The following is a 21,181-nucleotide window of genomic DNA, read 5'->3' as shown; positions in this document are numbered from 1 at the left end:
TATTATATTCGAATTGCTAGATTTATCTCATAATTTCACTGCAAAATACATTATTCTTGAAAGTATGCATGCAAACACCTCATCGTTAACTAGCCAATTAGTCTTCTACAATAATAGTAATTAAATAGTTGGTTGAATTATAGACCCTACCTGTTATAGGCATAAAGTCATATTATCATATATATGCTATTTAATTAATTTGAGTTTACAAAAATATATTAACATACGAAGAAAAATGAATAAATTAAAAACACATACTGATATACATGAATATATTAGGGACAATGATAAAAGTTAGTCATACAAGTAAAATTTAATTCACACAACTGTGAGATTTTATATTCAAATTTAAAATTCGAGACAGTGCAACATAATAATATCGACATAAAATTAGTTATACAAGTAAAATTTAATTCACACAAGTGTGAGGTTTTAGATTTAAATTCGAGACAAGACGCGCAACATGAATTTTTAATGTTGGAATTTTTACGATCCAACTTTAAATCCTAGACTAGAAGTCCTTATTACCTTTCTCCTAGATTCAGTTTATCAATGATTGTTTGTCACAATACCACCAACAATCTTGATTTTTAGTTCAGGGATCACTACAACATGGATCTCAGTCAGAATACTTTTTGAAGAATTTGACAACACAACGGGACATGTTAATCTATCTCAGACTTAGACTTGCTACGAGAATTCAGATTTTCCTCTCAGCATTTGGCAATAATTTAAAAGTTCATACATTTTATTTATTTCTTTAGAACTCCTTGATGTGTGTAAGTAAAAGAAGATTGTCAACAACCAGCTGGTGTGGGCTTTAAAATTTTGCCTCCAACGGATATATACCCCATTCTTAATGGTGATCAGAGCATGTATGGCATTTGGTGAATTAGGATAATTAAATTTGTCGAATGGACTAGAGGATGACTTCAAGAGTGAAAACATGTCATGCCATGCTCACTACTTGAAGGGTCTTCCTTCCAACAAGGATAATATCAAAGTTTAAGCTAGTCTTTGTGTGATCATCCTTAAAATCAAAAATATAAATTATGTTTATGCAAATTGCTGGAACAAAATAACAATGATTAATTTCTAAAATAAGCTCTGAAGAATGGTTATGCTTCTTCTTTCTGGAACTCCATTATGTTGTGGTGTATATAGTGCATTCACTTCATGAATCATTCCTTCTTTGTCACAAAATTCCTAGAATTCATGGGATTGATACTCATCACCTCCATTTGTCCTAATCACCTTAAGATTACAACCACTTTGTTTTTCTGCCATCAACTTGGATCCTCTAAACACAACCAACACTTAATTCTTCTTCTTGATTAGATAGATCCAAGTTTTCCTTGAAACATCATTAATAAATGTTACATAATAATTGTTTCTTCCTATTGACATTTATTCAAATGGTCCACAAACATCAGAAAAAGATTAACTTCATCTTGTTTGATGATCGAGTTGGCACTTCATCTTTGAATGATTTTTTGTGTTGCTTGGCCAGCACTCTTCACATAGCTCATTTGGTATTTTACCTTATGGATTCCTTGCACCATATCCTTGTATTGCAGCATTTGAAGGCTTCTAAAATTCAAATGACCAAACATTTGATGCCATGGCCAACTTTCACTTATGACTTCAACATTCAAACATTGGTTCTCACTAATTTGTATTTCAATCTTGAAGGTTATGTTCTTTGAGAGTGGTGCCTTCAAGATCAATCTCTTTGAGCTATCAAACATCCTCATATCACCATGCTCCATCTTCATTAAGTATCCTTTTCCAAGCAGTTGTCCAAGGCTCAACGAATTATTCTTAATGGTTGACACATAAAGTACATCACATATGAAGGATTGTTTGCCATCCCCCATTTGAATCAACACCTTACCCACTCCCTCTGCAGTCACTGAGGCGTTGTCTGCAAACTTAGTCCCCCCTTTTCACTTTTTCATCAGTTCTTACAAACCACTCCTTGTGCATAATCATATGATTAGAGCAGCTTGTGTCAAAATACCAAAATTATGGGCAACCATCATCTGAGTTTGTGGTAGCCATTAGCAGTACATCATATGATCCTGAGCTTCATCATCATCTCTTTGTACCTCATTGGATCTACATTCATCTACAAAATATCCCCATTTTTTTACAATTACAGCTTTGAATCCCTTTCTTGTTAAACTTCTTTGTTCCAGTTGATTTCTTGTGATTATCATTGTTGTTCTGGTTTCTTGAATTTCCAGATCCTGCCTCTGAATCATATGCTTCTTGTATCATTTGGATTTTCCCTTTCTTTTCTTGTGTTTTACTTCATCTTAACTGACTTTTTTGTTGCCAGTACGAGCCTGCAGTGCCTACACTTGAATTGTTGTACTTATTTCTTTTAATCTCACTTCACGTGCTTCTAAAGATCCTTGCAAATCTTCCACCTTCATTGTTTCAAGATTCTTTGACTCTTCTATAGTCACCACTATGTGATCATACCTTGGTGTTAATGTTCTCATAATCTTTTCAATTATCATCAGCTCAATTATCACTGCACCATTGTTTCACATTTGATTGATAATTGCTTGCACACAATTGGAATAATCAGCCACACTTTCATTCTCCTCCATCTGCAATAATTTGTACTACCTTATCAACATTTGAAACTTCATTTTCTTGGTTTTTTCACCACTTGTGTAATACTTCTCTGACATGTAGAAATATAGATGTAGGGATAAATGACAAAATTTTCTAATACAAATTTTTATCAATTTTGATTAGATTTTGTTTACTATGAATTTTAATAAATTAAATTTGTTATGTATAACATTAATTTTTTTCCATTAATTTTCTTTAGTTATTACCTGATATAAAAAATACAGTAACAAAAGTATCGTACTACTTAATCTAAGAATAGTTTACATTTAATGTTACTTCATGTTCCAAAAAATCCATTATTTGATTGTCAACACTATTTGTTCAAGAAAATTATATATATATATATATATATATATTGACTTAATTATAGTTTTAATCCCTCTATTATTATTGATCTATCTTATTTTAAAAGTTCACAACTCAATCCAATTTTTTAACTAAAACATGATGACATGTGATGCTTTAAATAATGTAAAATATGATACGGTGATATATAATTATTAACATCTATAAAATTGAAATAAAACGCCGAAAGTTTTTAATTTTCAACTTTGATTTTTTTTTATATTTTTAATTTAATTAATAAATATAAATAATTAGTACATTTAGATAATTCTATATCATAGAATTATATGTCACATCATTTAAAATATATTAAATCATGATTTTTTAAATAAAAAATCTTGAAGAAAGGACTAAAACTATCAATTTTTATAATATTGAGACTAATTCTATGAATTGATTATAATTGAGAGATTAATTGAATTTTATTTTTTTTAGAGAAACTAAACAAACAAATGAATAAATAAATGAAGAATGGACATAATATAATCCCATATTGTTTGCCTCCGGATATTGGGAGTTTTGTACTGTGCACCCCCCACCTCCCATTCCAATAGAAAAGACCATATTGCCCTTTGTTTTATATATAAAAACTCCAAAAAAAATTACTTTTCCTTTTTCACCTATTTCATTCGAAACTTTCATTTGTCCGAATCAACAAATTGCAAACATTCCAACATTTCAAATCTTCGAAATTAAAAAGTAAGAAAAAAATTGAAACCTTCGAAACTTTCCAGCAACTTCAAATTTTCAAAATGAAATCATTAGAAAGTTTCCAGCAATCCCAAACCTTCGAAATGCTAAAAATTCGAAAGTTTCCAGCAACTTTAGAGTTTCGAAATGCAAATATATATCTATAACTAAAATTTAATTGGTGGTGAATTATCAGTAATAATACTTGATCGGTGATGAAATTTTTTGTAGAATCGATAATCGTTGTTGAAGTAGGAACCTCAACTCTACTCATACCTAATTTCAAAAAGACTAATAAATTTAATTAATAATAATATTATAAATCTACTTTTTAAAATAAAATTTTAATTATTGTAAATTTTTTTTGTACATTTCGAAACTTTCCCAGCAATTGAAACTTTAAAAACTGATTTGGTTCAAAAATATGAAACTTTTGAAATTGTTGCATTTCGAATATTTGAAAGGTTCGAATATTGTGTTTTGAATATTTCAAGTTCAACAAAAGTTTCGAAGGTTTTGATGAATTATGGAAAAAACATGTTTCGAAGATTTAGAATTCATCCAAACTTTCGAAATTTTGTATGAATTCTGGAAAACCTTGTTTCGAATATTTCAACTTTATCCAAAGTTTCGAAACACACAAAGATTCTTGAAATATTTCATTTCGCGAAAATATGAAACTTTCGAAATTGTTGCATTTCGAATATTTGAAAGGTTTGAATATTGTGTTTCGAATATTTCAAGTTCAACAAAAGTTTCAAAGATTTTGATGAATTCTAGGAAAAAACCTGTTTCGAAGATTTAGAATTCATCCAAGCTTTCAAAATTTTGTATGAATTCTGGAAAACCTTGTTTCGAATATTTCAACTTTATCCAAAGTTTCGAAACACACAAAGATTCTTGAAATATTTCATTTCGAACCTTTCATGTTTAACCAAAGTTTCAAAATCGTCTGGAAATTAAAGTTTAGAAACTTTCATGTTTAACCAAAGTTTCAAAAATGTCAATAAATCTTATTTTTTATTATTTCGAATGTTTAAAATTTTCGATTCATATGGTATAATTTGTAGTTTTTTTAAATCTATAAATCTATTTTTTAAAATAAAATTTTAATTATTGTAATTTTTTTTTTGTACATTTCGAAACTTTCCCAGCAATTTAAACTTTAAAAACTGATTTGGTTCGAAAATGTGAAACTTTTGAAATTGTTGCATTTCGAATATTTGAAAGGTTCGAATATTTCAAGTTCAACAAAAGTTTCGAAGGTTTTGATGAATTATGGAAAAAACCTGTTTCGAAGATTTAGAATTTATCCAAACTTTTGAAATTTTGTATGAATTCCGAAAAACCTTGTTTCGAATATTTCAACTTTATTCAAAGTTTTGAAACACACATAGATTCCTGTAATATTTCATTTCGAACCTTTCATGTTTAACCAAAGTTTCGAAATTGTCTGAAAATTAAAGTACAATACTCGGATATTGGTACTTGGTTCTGGGCTTGACACTCTCTAATCTCTTTAAGTTTGTGTAATATAATAAAAAATTAAATATGCTCTTTATGGAAGATATAATTAAATATTTTTAATTTCTATAAAATTATAATTTAAAATATATATTTAATTTTTTAAGTATAACTCAATTTATATTTAAGTATTTTAAGTTTATTATTTTTCGATTCAGTATTTAAAATTACATTTGTTTGTATTATTAAATTTTAAGATATATTAATTTACTTATACAATTATTTTAAAAAAATTGATTATTGTAAAAAAATATTGAGATTTAATCGAAATATTACAATAAATTAACTGTCAAAAGTATTTTACATGTAAAAAGTTAAAAATGTTTGATTATGTACATAGATTTTTATTATTTTTGCTTTTAAGATTATATATAGGTTTTAATTGTTGTAAAGAAAATCAATAAATATTATAAAATTTTATGAATATTTTTTAAATGATTAATATAACAAACATATTATTACAATATTTAATAAAGTTTCAAATTATCAGAATTTTTAAATTAAGTAAATTATTGTCTAAATTAAAATAAAAGATTACAATGCAAACAAAATATAACTTAAAAGATCAAATTAAAATAAAATAAAATTTAAAAACTTAAACAAAAATTAACTTAAATTTAAGGAATTATATAAATATATTTTTGCCAAAAATTATATCTTTTCAAGTTTAATATCTAAAATTATACCCACTTGTGTTAAAGTAGAGGCTAATAGATTATCGATATTTACCAAGTTTACATTTATTTAATCTAATTCTATAAATTTGTCAAAAAAAAATGATTCTATAAATTTGTCAAAAAAAAAAATGATTCTATAAATTTGTCAAAAAAAAAAATGATTCTATAAAAAAACAAAAAAATAGTTATGTCTGTTCATTACAAAAGAAAAAATTAAAACTGAACAAAAAGGTGTGTTCTGCACCTGAGCACACCGAAACGAAACCCGGACGTGTCGCCGTAAACTAACCGTATTAGATAATCGTGGATAGGTCCGAACTTTGTAAGTGGAGCGAGATTGGTTCTGGTTTTGGGTCTCTTCGGTCAAAAAGAACGTAAACACGCAATCCAGCCACCCCCAACAACACACCTCTAAAACGTGTGCAACCAAAAAGTCGGTGGGCTTCAATCCCAAACCCTAAATCGCCACCGTCTCCATTCATTTCTATGGTTTGTTTCCTCTAATTCTAGCTCAATTTTCCTTCATCGCGTCGATTAATTATACTTTTCACTCTCAATTTTGTTAACTTCGGTAATTCAATTGGTTTTTAATTTTAATTTGATCAGAGTTGTAACTGCTGCGGCGCCGGCATGCGTTGAACTTCGTTGTTGATTAATTCGGTTGTTGATTCTGTTGATTGATTCAGTTTGTGCTCAATTGTTAGGTTTGACGACATGGATTTGGTACCAAGTATCAAGGTATATATGATATGTGATTTTAGTTTTATCTTCAGGTGTATGTATATTTATGCTTCACCTTGATAGAGAGATAAACAAATTTTCATCATCATCATCATCTCATATGATTCCTTGTGAACTTGTTAATCTAGCATTCGTTCTTTGACTTTTCTCTACTTTTTTTATCAACATGTTGATGCCGAAAATGAGAAATGAGCACTGGTAATCCTTGTTCTTAAAATTGAATTTACACAGACAGCGGAGGACATTTTTACTGGAAAACTGTATAGTATATGCATTTTTGATTGGTTGAACTTTTAGGTTTTATATAGTTTTAGTTAACATGGAAGCAACTTTCCAATGTGTTCTGTACGTGTTTTACCTTTCCACTCTTTTTAACCAATCACTATGTTTACATTATTTATAGTTTGTATTATCATTGGACACTTTGTGGACGATGTGATTTGATAGTTGGATGCTTTTTAAGTTAATTTTATTATGATGCTATAAAAGCATCAAAATGCAATATAAACAGGTAGTATGTATTTACACTTGAATTTCAGTTGCATTATTTCTGCATACTGTGGTATGTGATTTCTTGTTCTTGTTCTTCTTCCTCTCTTTGTTCTTCTTATTAGTTTTAATGTTGGTACTGGGTTTCTATGTACTGATATATTAATTTTCAGCTATGCTATCCTACTTCTGACATGTGACATCTCTTATAGGAAAAATTAACGTATTTCCGCATAAAAGAGCTCAAAGATGTGCTGACTCAGTTAGGTCTTTCAAAGCAGGGAAAGAAGCAGGTGAGACAATTAGACTATTACCAAATCTGCAATTGTTATTTGTTCGGCGTTTTCTGCTAAAATTGATTGCTAGTATTAATACCTTTTTTAGTAGTATTTATTGCCCGATTACTGTTTCTTGATGAGGAGAACCATCGTTTCTTTATTTGCCAATATTTTTCTTTTCCATTTCCCACATGTTACATACAATTTGGATCTGTGTTGTTAGTTGTGTCGTGTCCGTGGCAAATCACATAGTCGTGGTGCAGCAGAAAACTTTGCTGCGATGCAAAATGTTGATGCACAGCGGAAATCAGGTGTTATGTTTGCAGCTGCGTTTTGCACCAGAATCGCCAAATCGCAGCCACATGAAGGGTCTTATCACTTGAATCCATCAACTCCAGCCACAAACTGGTGTTTCTCGGCCTTTTCCTGGTGTTTTCCAACCAGATCCTTGTAGACTGACCAGCAAAGTAGAAATGAAGAACACAAATTGAGAAGTTGGAAGGCTCAAGAAGATGAAGAAGAAATGGCTAAGGAGGAAAAGAGAGCTGTCTTTGTTTCATCAAGATGGGAACATTTTAAATTTTGGGTTTCTCAAATTGGGCATTCCCCTTTAATAATTATCAAAAGATTAAAATATTTCTTACCTCTTCTCTTTCTCATCCTGTTTGCATTATTGGCTATCCCGCACTACCGCTATCCTAGTTTTATGGTTGACTGCTATACGTCACTCATTGTTTTCAAATATCGGCCATGGTGGATTTTGTTGGCAACCACCATGGCCAATTTGTGAAGGATGGCAGATTTTTGGCTTTCCTCCATGATCCGCAATCCGAAATTGATAATACTGGTGCTATCATCCGAAATTAACAGTATAGATTTGGATTGTTCTCATATGATTAGACATCATACTTAACCATCAAAAATGAGTTTTCTATTCTTATAATCAACAGATATAGTCAATTTATGGCATCAATTTTCATGATTGTAGTAACTTTGCTTTGGGGTCTATGAGTAATTTCCTTTTTAATCCTGAATTTAATATGCTGTCTTCGAGTTTTTGGATGATATGATGATTCCAGTGCTTTGTTTTCTGTAGGATCTCGTTGATCGCATATTATCCATTCTCTCAGATGAACAAGGTAAAATTACACACATGATTTATCATTTAAGTCTAATTCTACCTTTATACTTCTTTACTATGCTTTTGTTTGGGTTGTGATAATAATAATGCCTATTTGTTGGAAGTTTCAAGAATATCTGCATATGGAAATGTAAACGTAGTGAACATTTACTAAATTGGCAATGTTCTGTATGTCTCCTCCAATATCCCATTGAAATTAGAAATTATAGTTACTGTGGTAATTGTCTTTGGTTCAAACTTTGGATGGTAATCTCAGGCCAAGGCTTTTGTTTGTGCCCAAATCTCATTTATTTCCCCCTTCTCTCTTGGAATGATGTAGTCTAATATTTTGTTTGCGCACAAAGCATACGATAGTCTAATATTTTTGTTTGTGCCCAAAGCATACCATAGCCTAATTGGAATGATGGTGTACTTTGCGGGCTGTACTGAATCATATAGCAATTGTTGTATTGTGCATCAAATTGATTTTGTGATTTTCTTATGTGGGTTGTGTTTCTTCTTCCTTTCTTCTGTAAACTAAGAAACCTGTTGCTTTTCTCCCAGTTTCAAAAATGTGGGCTAAGAAGAATGCTGTTGGGAAAGAACAGGTGGCAAAATTAGTGGACGACACATATAGGTCAGTTTTAGCACCTAGCAGCAGTTACTGATAATATTTTCTTCTTGCTTTTGCTATGCTTTGAATACATGTCATAACTTAAAATGCTTCAATGTGTTGATGGAAATGGTCTGATACTTTACTATTAGGTCTGAGCTGGGTTGATTATACTGCTTCTAATATTCTTTAATTCCTTTGCTTGGCTGTTATTTTTTATTGGAGTTTTTGTGTTTTGCTTTTACCCAGGAAAATGCAGATATCAGGGGCCACTGATCTAGCATCAAAGGGTCAGGTTGTGTCAGATAGTAGTAATGTGAAGGTTAAAGCCGAAGTTGAGGATTCCTTTCGATCAGCTACGAAGATCCGCTGTCTCTGTGGAAGTACATTGGAAACGGAGGATTTGATCAAGGTGAAGCATTCAATATGTTTCTTTATTCTCTATGATCCATAAAATTCTATCCATCTGTACATGCATATATTTTTTGATTGATAATAATCATCTAATTTAGCTTATAACCTCATGTATATTTTTTTGATAATGTGTTCTTTTCAGTAAGAACTCCTGCATGTTGCTTACATTTGATAACTTCGGGACTTCAATTTTTCTCATTATATGCAGTGTGATGATGCAAGATGCCAAGTGTGGCAACACATCAGTTGTGTTGTTATTCCAGAGAAACCTATGGAAGGCATCCCCCCAGTTCCAGATAAATTTTATTGTGAACTATGTCGACTCAGTCGTGCAGACCCGTATGTCATGTTCCCTTCTTATTTTAGCTAATAGTTATATGAAGGAATGGAGTGAGTGATAATGATTTTTTTGAATAGATTAGTGCTGATTTTATTATTTTTCCTTTTAAATTTTGTATTAAGGGTTTTACTAAAAACTGTTTTTACTGTATGGCTGTGCTTCTTGAAGGACTGTGTTGATATGATTATGATTTCCAATTTCTGTGATATGGTATTCTCAGTTAGCGTAGTGAACTGGTCTTTGTAGCTGTGACGTGATACCAAGTTGCATGGTTGTTATTTTATAATCAACATGATGATATTGATTTCTTGATGTGACTGATTAATAGTTGTAGAGTTGGTGAATATGTTTATTCTTACTCTTCTACAATAACACTGTTATATATTAATCTTCTAGTTATGTCTAGAGATACTCATTGTGGTAAATTTCTGGCTCATGAAGTTGGTTTTGAATTATATATTAATTTTTGCTTCAACAATTTTTCTTCCGTTCTGTTATATTCTTAGGGCCTTTTTGATTTGCGAGACAAGAATGCTTTTCATTTCCTATTTTCATGTTTTGTTACAAAAATATCATTTGTTTCCACTTTTATTTATTGTTTTCAAATATTTAAACGGGAAAACAATAAAAACAATTCCCTCTCGTTATTTTATCAAGATTTTCCATCCTTATATTATTTAGCATTTCTTAATTTGTTGCCACTAATTTCATTTCTCTCTCTTATAGGTTTTGGGTTTCAGTGTCTCATCCTTTGTTACCCGTAAAGTTGACCACAACCAGTATTCCAACTGATGGGTGAGTACATGGTGTGGACTTATTGGAAATTAGATGTAGTAGGTTCATATATGTTCACTTGTTTCTTGGTAAAATAAATGCCTTGTTAAATTTGTGCCTTCGAATCAAGGTGTACTGTTTACTGCCTAATTTGCATTTCGGAGACTGGGATGTCTTTCGTTCTGGCCTGAATACTAGATTTTGGGGGTTGGGGTATTGGCCTATCGCTAATAATTACTGGGCATGGGTGCAAGTTCCTTTGCTCGATTGTCAGCTTTTGATTGCTTTATATAGATGTTATACAGACAGATATTTAGTGCTATTTGCAGAGACTGTGATGGTAATGCCATTTACTACTTATATTTTGTTGATTGAAATCCTTTGGTGGTTGAATATTTTTTTTTTGAGATGGTATTACCTCAGGGTAATAACCTATCAAGAATGAAGATTTTTTCCTTTTCTTTCAGATTTGTGTTTTCTTAAATATTTATTCAACGGGACTAGGCTGGAAAACTTCATTCTCTTCCCAAGACACAATCTAATGACCCCGTGTGAACAATTGTCTGCAGCTATCTTTACAACCTAATTTTCAATGCAGTTTTATGCTTGATTGGCCTAAACCGTTTTCCTGTTTGAATTGTTCAGTACCAACCCAGTGCAGTGTGTGGAGAGAACATTTCAACTCACAAGAGCAGACAAAGACATGGTATCAAAACAAGAATTTGAAGTCGAGGTTGGTTTGGATTTTCAGTGCTTGAAGGTTATAATCCATACCCCTTCTTGTTTTGTTTGCTTATTTTGAAAAATGATGTGCAGGCTTGGTGTATGCTTCTGAATGACAAGGTTCCATTCAGGATGCAATGGCCACAGTATACAGACCTAGCGGTCAATGGTATGTTAATATTTGTTGGTATCTCTTTGCTGATTTTGTGTATCATGTTGTCAGTTTAGTTTTAAATTTCTTTGCATGTGATGCAATGAATTACCAGATATTTTCTTGTGATTGCATTTAACTTTGTTCATATTAACTTTGACTATATAGGCCTTCCTGTTCGAGCAACTAACAGACCCGGTTCACAATTGCTTGGGGCTAATGGTCGTGATGATGGTCCAATTGTGAGTTGTCTTTTATTATGACTTGTATAAGTATATAAATATCGGCTAAGGATTCATTCACTATTTAAGTTTCATTTATTATAAAATTTTATTTAACCTTGTATTGTTTTCCTTTGTCAGATCACAACGCCTGCAAAAGACGGAATTAATAAGATTTCCTTAACAGTATGTGATGCTCGCATTTTTTGTTTAGGGGTTCGCATTGTTAGAAGGCGCAGTTTGCAACAGGTTGATTGCATTCTAATTTGGATTTCAAGCAAGCTATTTTGAATGACTCTTGATTCCTTAAATCCAGCTATGCTGTATTGAACCATAATTCGATGCTAAGTACTTCGCTGCATAGTCAGTCCAAAAGTTCCTGATACTGATCTCTTTTGGTTGGTTTCATAAAATTTGAAATTTAAAAAGATACTGTGCATTTATGAATGTGATTATCGTCTTTGTCAAATTTGAATGATGCCTAACCATTGGAAAGCACAACTGTGTATGGACCTCAAGTATTGCCTCTACTCTAAAATTAAAATACTCTGATTGTTTGTCGTTGTATTTTTTTCATCATTTGGGTTTAAGTTGGTAGCTCGCAAGATTTTTTTTAAACTTGAAATATCACATCGACTAGAGGTATGGCTAAAGTAGTCCTTATAAAGCTCGAGACAATTCTCACCGCTAAAGCTAGCTTTCCGGGTTGAGTTAGGTTTAAAGGCCAAAGCCTAAGTTGGTATTGGATCTACCTTAGATCTATTATTGGGCCAGTTATTCCACTCGCATTTGTCTAAATTCTAGATGTTCAGTCTTGGGTGTAAGAAAGTGTATTAAGATACCACATTGACTTGATATATGGCTGATGATGTCCTAATAAGGTTTCAGCTATCCTCACCTCTTGAGCTAGATATTGGTGTTTAGTTAGGCCTATAACCCAAATTCGAAGACATAAGATTTAGGCTTACGTTTCTTCACATACTAACATCTGTTGAAAATATTTTTATATACAACTGCTTCCTATGCATTACTATCATACTTTGTTGTTAAATAGTTGAGTCTCTGTTATCTAGATCCTAAACTTAATTCCAAAGGAGTCTGACGGTGAGCATTTTGAAGATGCTCTTGCACGCGTCTGTCGTTGTGTTGGGGGTGGAAATGCAGCTGACAATGCTGACAGTGACAGTGATTTGGAAGTGGTTTCAGATACTTTTAGCATTAACCTTCGTTGTCCGGTAAGGCTTTTGTGTCTTGGTTAATTTTTGTAATACATGAAGTCCGACTAATCAGTTTTCTATTACCATTTGTAGATGAGTGGTTCAAGAATGAAGATTGCTGGAAGATTTAAACCTTGCATTCACATGGGTTGTTTTGATCTTGATGTTTTTGTGGAAATGAATCAACGTTCAAGAAAGGTGAGATTGTAGATTGTAACGAACGGCACATGATTTGTTTGATACCCTCCATTGTGATTTTTTTGTCTGATGAAGAATGAAACTGTTTCTACAGTGGCAATGTCCTATATGTCTCAAAAACTATGCATTAGAGAATATCATCATTGACCCTTATTTCAATCGCATCACTTCTATGGTAAGTTCTTTATAAACCATTTCTATGATCATAGTTCTTATATTTAAAGAATTAGTAGTTTCATTGTTTTGGTTTTCTGGTACAGATGATTAATTGTGGGGAAGATGTTACAGAGGTTGAGGTGAAGCCTGATGGTTCTTGGCGTGTTAAGGCAAAGAGTGAAAGTGAACGTCTGGATTTAGGGAATCTTGGCCAATGGCACTTTCCTAATGGGTCCCTCTGTGCTTCTATTGAAGGAGATATCAAAAGAGTAGAAACATTGAAGCAAGTAAAACAGGAAGGTTTTTCAGACGGACCTGCTGGTTTAAAACTTGGCATCAGGAAGAATTGCAATGGAATTTGGGAAGTCAGTAAACCTGAGGACACAAACACCTCTTCTGGTCGTAGATTGAAAGAGGTTTTTGGAAATCCGGAACATGTTGTTATTCCGATGAGCAGCAGTGGCACTGGAAGTGGTCGTGATGGTGATGATCCCAGTGTTAACCAGGGTGGTGGTGGTGGGCATATTGAATACCCTAATACCAATGGAATTGAGATGGATTCTCTGTCTCTCAATAATGTTGATTTAGCATGTGGATATACTGTGCATAACACATCTGCTCAGGTGGGTGGTGCAGAAGTGATTATTCTTAGTGATTCCGAAGAAGACAATGATATATTGGTATCTCCTGCAGTTGCACTTAAGAACGACCAAAATGATACTGCAGATGGTTACTCCATGCCACCGCCTGGAGTTGTTGACCCATATGTTGACGATCAGAACCTTGGTGGAAATTCATGCTTGGGGCTTTTTCCTAATGAAGATGATTTTGGGATGTCTTCCCTGTGGTCACTGCCTTCTGCTACTCAGGCTGGTCCAGGATTCCAATTATTTGGTTCTGATGCAGATGTGTCTGATGCATTGGTCCATTTGCAGCATGGTCCTATTAATTGCACCTCATCACTGAATGGTTATGCATTGGCTCCTGAAACTGCTTTGGGACCTAGTAGTCTCTTGCAAGATTCCTCTGCTGGTCGGTCAGATGCTGACTTAAACGGTGGTTTGGTTGACAACCCATTGGCATTTGCTGGAGATGATCCCTCGCTTCAGATTTTTCTCCCCACAAGACCAGCCGAGTCATCTGTGCAGAATGAATTGAGAGATCAAGCAAATGTCTCCAATGGTGTCTGCACTGACGATTGGATATCCCTTAGTCTTGGAGGTGGTGCTGGTGGCAGTAATGGTGATGCTCCCACTCAAAATGGATTGAACGCTAGACATCAAATCCCAGCCAGAGACAATGGCTCAAATACTTTGGCTGATTCTGGTTTGTTGCACTCTGACCCTTCTAATTCGTATATGTTCTTCACCTGCTTGCATGTTTAGTCCCTTTGTTATATACTTATAACTAGCGTGTGATTTTGGTCCTTCAATTTGTTGAGCGAATTTATTTTTCCAAATTTTAATGTTGTGCCGGTTAAGTCCCTCCGTCTCTTTCATTTTAATTCAAACTCGCATTCTCATTTTTCTACTCAATTTTCATAAATTGAGTTAATTGAAATGTCGTAACCCTGCTCAAAACTCTAGCCAAAACATTGAATTTTATTCAAAATAAAAATTTACAAAATTTCCCCTTTTCAAAACCTAATCTCGTATCCTACATCAAATTTCATAAATTTATAACTAAATTTCTGATTTATAAACTTTTGAAGTTGTTATTATCCCATATTTTGACTGAAAAATGAGAATTCAAGGGTATTTGGTAGAAAATTGCCATCAGGACCAGGCATGTTTAATTTTTAATAGAGATTTAATTAGCTCAAAAAAACTTGAGATGCCAAAATGCACTTAGTTCAAACTAGTTGGATGCACCAAGCACTTTTTAGTTTTTGGTGGAAGTTACTCTTGTTGGAAACTTCTGTTTTTTAATACTTGGCTGCAGAGAACATTGTTAGCTGGACAGTGAAGGTTTTTTATTTCATGGAGAGAATAATAAAATTTAAAATTTCACTGAGAGAATAAATGTTAGCACATTGTTATTATATGGAAAGAATGATAAAGTTTACAGTTAATGAAAACATAAAATTTGGTAATAATAGATCTTCATAAAGAAATGTATGTCAAGTTTAGATAGATATAGCGAATACTGAAGAAGAAAAAAATAGTGAAATAAGAGTGGAATTAATTCATATTTCCTCATTAAATACAAACTTTATCACTCACTCTACTCATTAAAAATCATCATTAAATGTGATTTCAAACCACTAGGTCAATTCGAAACCAATGGTTAGAAAATGACCCAAGTTTCTTACTCTTTTAGGGAGCCTGTTCAAAAACCGAGTCTGAACAATAATTGTCATGTCATCTGATGATTAAATAATGGGTTCAAAATTACAGTGGTGGTTGGTTGGATTGGGTTCAAAAATAGCCAATCATTCTATTTGGTTTTCTTAAACTTTCAAAATGAAATCCAATTCAATGTAAATCAGTTTTGTTAAACTTTCATTATATGTACAAATTAATCAAAACTAAAAGGTAAATACCATATTATTCTTCTTTTTTAAATTAAGGAAGTTACAAAGTGTTTCTAGAAATGAATTAAGTGTGTTTGAAATGTTATATTATACAATCATTTATTATGTTAGTCTTTCAAGACCTAACCTTTCAAATCCCTTCCCTCCAAGATCCTTCAAAACCTTACACCCAAACACACCCTTAGTGAGTAAAAAGTGAGCCAAATGCCCATTTTTTGTTTACTTATGTCGAAAGTATAAATGGCTATTTTGAAATCATTAAAAATGTGGAGGATGCTAAGTTGCTAACCTCCTCTACACAAAGTCAAGGAGGTTAGTCTTTCCTATATATGCACGTTTCAGCAAGCCTTGTTTATGGTTCCCTTTTCTATTCTCGATAGATAATTGCATTTTGATTTCTGAGTTCATTGTTTTTTCTTGATTAACCTTTTCTCCTTGTGCAGCTTCTTTGCTTCTTGGTATGAATGATGTAAGATCTGACAAAGGAATTAGAAGATCAGATAGCCCTTTCTCATTTCCTCGCCAAAAACGCTCAGTAAGGCCCCGTTTGTACCTTTCTATTGATTCGGATTCGGAGTAAAGGTGTCAGAACTTGTGTCTCAAGAACTTTAGGGTCTCATAGCATCAGATATTGCATTTAGAAATTGAAGGAAGTTGGAGGCATTTTTGGTCCTCTTAAATTGTCTGTTCATGTTTTCTGAGGCATTTCTTGTGGAATAGCTATATAAATTGCCCCAGCCAAAACGCTTGCACCTACCTTCTTTGGCAAAGATATTGGCTGCAAAGATTCTCTCAATTCTCTATGCTTTGATATTGGAGTTAGCGGGTTGTGGTCAAGCTACCATTCCTTCAATTTTCAATTACCTACCGAGGGTATAGTGCTTGTTTACTGTACAGTTGATCATATTCAATCCGGTAGTTTAAACTTCTAATTTGGTGGGGGAGTTCTACTTAGGAATATATTATCTGCATTTTTGGCTCTTCTTAGAGCAAATAACCTGTAAATGTTAGCCTTCGGATTCAATAGTAAAATTAAAAAGGTTTTTATTGATCACAAAGGTACTTTTCTTGGCTTGTGCCTATTTTTACATCTGGATTTTAGTAATTAGTTGTAAATAATTAGTTACAAAATGCGTCCTGGAATAATACTTTTCACCGAGGATGAATACTTGTCTGTCCATTCCATTTTGTTTTAGCCGATATTGGTGTTGTCCTTTCTTCCTTTACACAGTTAGAGACCTCAAGATGTTTGGGATCCGACCTCCAGAATTATCCTAATGAATTATTTAAACGTACGATTTGATAAAATATTGATGAAGGGATGTACATTGACAGCTGATGTGTAACTTAATATAATAGAACTGGTGCTGGAGGATCATCGTTTGTTTAAGGTCATCATCAATCAATGCTATATATATTTTTTTTTTGAAGTTATAAGAAGTCAATAAGAAAGGAGGAAGTATGATATAACGAATTGCACAAATCTGTGTTCATGATTTATACCCAATCGGTTGGTCAAAAGATGTCTTGATTGTTTCAACGCCTAAAAGGAAATTGCAACACTAAAATTTATCATTTGATAATATTGAATATACTCGACCTTTTGTTCGCCGATAGATTTTGGGATTTGCAATGGCCAATGGATACCAACCTAACTTGTTTTTGACACCTTTTGCTGTATGTAGTTATTATATTTGAGCCTTTGGATTAACAAAGTGACACAGTAATAAATTCTGAAATATAGTTGCAACCTAAAAATACTTGCTCCTCGAGATATGGTACCAAACCTTTTTGTATGAGAAAACCATGAGGGGATGTCTAATCTATTTGAATGCCATTTTTAGTACAAATTAGGCCATGAGCTATCTGAATTTAATTTGTGACGAAGTGCAAGAACCAATGATTCTAATCCTAAATTGGTTGACTTCGCCACCGGCAAGTTCTTCTCTGAAATGTTTGATTCCCGCATCAGTTGAAGCTGGTAGTAGAATGTTGGTGAAAGGACACCATATTGTTGACTATACACATCTCAATCTTCAGAATCTGTTTCCATAACCGGAAGAATGCTTATAGCGGAAGCACCTAGATGCATACCCCTTACAATACCTCCATACCCAGCTTTAATCTTATGACAGAGGAGCAAGATGGAATCCCAGAGTGCTGTTCTTCCCTGAAATAAACAAATCTCAGAGCTGTTAGCAAAGCCAGTATTAGATGTAGTAGATGCTCTCCCTCACAAAGCACATTGAATAGATATTGGGATAGAACGGTATTAAGGGTTTAATGAAAGTAGTAGCATAAAGAAAACAGGTTCTTGGTTCATTATAACATGAAGCTACACCTGTATCACTCACCTGAAGAGAGAGCTGCAGCCTCTTATCCCAATATAAGGCAAAAATTGGGGGACCCTGCTTTCCAACTACTAGTATACATGCTCCCGGGTGAAGCACAGAAGGGACTGAAGACGCTACGGCGACGTATTTCTCTGGAAACCTTTCCTTTGGAGGAAGGACTCCCAAGAATAAGGGGTTTTTGCTAGACTGAGCTCCAGCATCCACATGTAGCATCCATTTTGGATGTTCTAGGAAAGCACAAAACAGATACAAGAGCAAATGAGAATCAGATGGTAGCTCAAGTGTCCATTTCTTATTCTTTTTATCATATACTTCCCCGCTACCAAGATACTCGTAATTCTTCAAGCAGGTTCCTTCTGCAAGCTCTGAAAATTTAGACAAGGTAAATCCAGGCATTAAAACCAATATCAGATTTAATGGTGCTGAAAATCTGATTAAGGTCACAACTAATAGGAATAAATTTCCATAATTCTGTATACCTCGAATCCTTTGCACTGTGTAATCAGCTCGAACACTGCTTTGAGGTAGTATACCTTTGACCCACTCCCCTTTAACCAAGGCTTGAAGTCTTTGGTGTTCAGTGATAGCATCGACACAGTCCTGCATGATAGGAACCAAAGGACCCTGCTGCGGGGACTGTTGCATATTAGATACAAGCAACTTGGCTGTATGCAAATATGAACCAGCAGGAGAATATCAGAAATGAGAAGCAATCGGAAAATATAATCAAACTGAGAAACAGAATATCACATTTAATTGACCAATAAGAATATGAATCACATTACATTTGGAAGCCTCTATGGCCTGCACAAGAGTAGAATGCAGCTGATGAAGCAATCCATCTTCATTGAGGGTAACTGCTGGCTGCCAGTCTTGAGTCTTATCAATTGATGGCAGTGTAGAAGGGGTTCCAGTAGACAGCATATCATTGCCAACTTGATTGACTGTAATTGAAATACCAAGTTTGGCAGCTGCATGCATAACCTACGAATATGGAAATCTTAGGGTCAGGAGTAATGAATTAAATTAGTTGATGCTCTCAATCATATTTGATGTTTTATGTATCTAACTTGAGCTATTTTGGTGAAGTGCACAACTCATGAAAATTGTATGTGGTCCTCTATATATACCATAGAACGAACTTCAACCATAATAATGAAGCACACGCTTGTAAAACAAGCACGAGCTTGATAGGAAACAACCAAAATGAGGTTTTGAATGGTTTTCTTAGCATATGTTTGGAAACACGGTACAGACATGAAACGTGTGGTGAGTCCCAAGCTGGAAGTCATAGCTTCAGCCCAAACGTGAGGTCACACCGCGAAAATTAAAGTTTCCAAACACACTTTTAGTTTGGATGGTCATCCAATACTTAACTTTGGGTTCCTTAAGACTCTGTGAGCTGAAGATTCAGCAGAAGTAAAACAAACTTTTGAACATTCAGCCTGTTGGGGAAGTATTAACTATTACCAATCATAGTAGTGCAGTATTAACTATTACCAATCATAGTGGTCAAGTTCTAATGTATAATATATTTCGTACTCTTCTTTCTTGGTAATCACCCACCATACCTTAAGTAATTTTTCTTAATTAACCAAATAAGACTCATTCTTGTAATACTTTTGGATGAACTCGTCCAAACATAAAACTTATTCTCTAAAAATTAACTTAATCCAAACATAATTCCCTAAAAAATAATTCTATGTCAGTTATCTAAACACACAAATTAGTGGACGTTAAACCCTCCATGACAATATTATTTCAAACATTCCCACGCATTCAATATTAACAACACACATATTGACATTCATGCACAATATTTTTCTTGGTTCAATTGACACTCCTTTTGGCTGAACTACTATGCAAACAACATTGCTTTAAAGATAAAAGAAGAAATGATGAAGATGTAAATGAACCTGAAGATGACTTGTCTCAATCTTGTGAAGCAAAGGATTAAGCAAAACTGAAGAGATCCATTGCCTGAGTCGGTCACGCCACTGCTCAATTTGAGGATAGACACCTAAATGGTCAAAAGCTTCAATTGCTTCTTCCATGGACATCGGTGGAGGAAGATCGCCACCTTCGCCCTTCTTAGGGGGAGTGTTAAACTTTTGGGATCCCGGAGACATCCTCACAGGCCTCAATGGCGTATGTCTTTTCACTCCAGGAGTATTAGCCGATCCTGTAACTGTATTAGGGCTCACTATTCCAAAACCAGGAACTGAAGAAGGTGGAGTAGACAGCCTCCCTGCAGATTCAGTTATTCTTTCATCTACTTCAGCTAAGAACTGTTCCAGCTTTTCCACCGATGTTATCTTATTCGCAGAGGATGCCCTCCTAGTAGACCAAGGGCTTGAGACTATGGAATCCGTTCCCGCTGAACTCTTTGCAGGTGAAACTAATCCAGGGGAAAGATATAGAGAAGCACCGGGCGACCTTGAAGGAGTACCAACTAAACGACCAACAGCACCCCTATTAGAGTTTGAACCATCAGCATCAACACGACGACTAGGGCTTGAAATTGGCTGATGAAGTGGAACAAGCATATCGGAAGAAACCAGCTGAGGTTTAGATTTCGGCGGCTTCTTCGATGACTCAGACTGTACCAAATCAACCTTTGGCTTCACTCCTAAAAGCTCTAACTGATGTTTAGTAAGAAACATTTCATTCTTATTAACTTTGTTTGAATCAGGCACAACCATAGCTGCAACAGCACCTCCACTATATCGAACTTTAAGCAACCACACAACTTTGAATAATGCCAACATAGTTCCAATGAAAAAAAGACCCAACAAAGTTTGCAGTGTCTTGACAACCCAATCTGAATTTCAATAAATCGACAAAAACAATATAAATTACCCCAAAAAAAATCAAAAAGAAAAGAAAAAGAAAATCAGTTAAAGAATCAGTTAAAGATGAGAACTTTACAAGCTGTAACAGGTGAAACATATTCGAACTTGAAGATGTCAATGAATCC

General features: G+C 33.7%; 2 protein-coding genes across 3 annotated transcripts in view; one reads left to right on the top strand and one right to left on the bottom strand.

Annotated features, from left to right (window-relative positions):
• The first annotated feature begins 6,107 nt into the window (after positions 1 to 6,107).
• Positions 6,108 to 16,938, top strand: LOC101504522 (E3 SUMO-protein ligase SIZ1). Of its 2 annotated transcripts, none has more exons than XM_004505908.4 (17): positions 6,108 to 6,371; positions 6,587 to 6,620; positions 7,325 to 7,405; positions 8,487 to 8,529; positions 9,075 to 9,147; positions 9,373 to 9,535; positions 9,746 to 9,876; positions 10,604 to 10,672; positions 11,297 to 11,384; positions 11,468 to 11,543; positions 11,694 to 11,767; positions 11,888 to 11,995; positions 12,820 to 12,981; positions 13,057 to 13,161; positions 13,256 to 13,336; positions 13,422 to 14,643; positions 16,294 to 16,938. In XM_004505908.4, exons 2-17 carry the CDS (start codon positions 6,597 to 6,599, stop codon positions 16,428 to 16,430), a joined length of 2,637 nt encoding a protein of 878 aa, XP_004505965.1. In that variant the 5' UTR covers positions 6,108 to 6,371; positions 6,587 to 6,596; the 3' UTR covers positions 16,431 to 16,938. The 2 variants fall into 2 exon arrangements, with proteins under 2 accessions (XP_004505965.1, XP_004505964.1); XM_004505907.4 differs by having other exon boundaries at positions 6,489 to 6,620.
• A 619-nt stretch (positions 16,939 to 17,557) lies between these two features.
• LOC101490834 (uncharacterized) overlaps positions 17,558 to 21,181 on the bottom strand; it is a 4,443-nt gene continuing 819 nt past the window's right edge. The window contains exons 2-7 of the mRNA XM_012717314.3: positions 21,133 to 21,181; positions 20,121 to 21,025; positions 18,990 to 19,188; positions 18,684 to 18,869; positions 18,205 to 18,569; positions 17,558 to 18,020 (exon numbers count right to left, since the gene is read on the bottom strand). Coding sequence (XP_012572768.1) covers positions 17,880 to 18,020; positions 18,205 to 18,569; positions 18,684 to 18,869; positions 18,990 to 19,188; positions 20,121 to 21,025; positions 21,133 to 21,181 — 1,845 coding nt within the window. The 3' untranslated portion in view covers positions 17,558 to 17,879. The remainder of the gene's footprint in view (positions 18,021 to 18,204; positions 18,570 to 18,683; positions 18,870 to 18,989; positions 19,189 to 20,120; positions 21,026 to 21,132) is intronic.

The sequence above is a fragment of the Cicer arietinum genome, chromosome 6, assembly GCF_000331145.2.
Source record: "Cicer arietinum cultivar CDC Frontier isolate Library 1 chromosome 6, Cicar.CDCFrontier_v2.0, whole genome shotgun sequence".
In the NCBI taxonomy this organism is placed as follows: domain Eukaryota; kingdom Viridiplantae; phylum Streptophyta; class Magnoliopsida; order Fabales; family Fabaceae; genus Cicer; species Cicer arietinum.
The sequence above is the reverse complement of the archived record's forward strand: the minus strand, read 5'-3'. Positions and strand labels throughout refer to the sequence as shown.

Excerpts from the sequence above, each read along its gene's own strand:
- LOC101504522 (XM_004505908.4), top strand. The coding sequence starts at position 6,597 with ATGGATTTGGTACCAAGTATCAAG. Across the intron at positions 9,148-9,372 it reads TTAGTGGACGACACATATAG|GAAAATGCAGATATCAGGGG; the intron begins GTCAGTTTTAGC and ends GCTTTTACCCAG. Across the intron at positions 14,644-16,293 it reads AAATACTTTGGCTGATTCTG|CTTCTTTGCTTCTTGGTATG; the intron begins GTTTGTTGCACT and ends CTCCTTGTGCAG.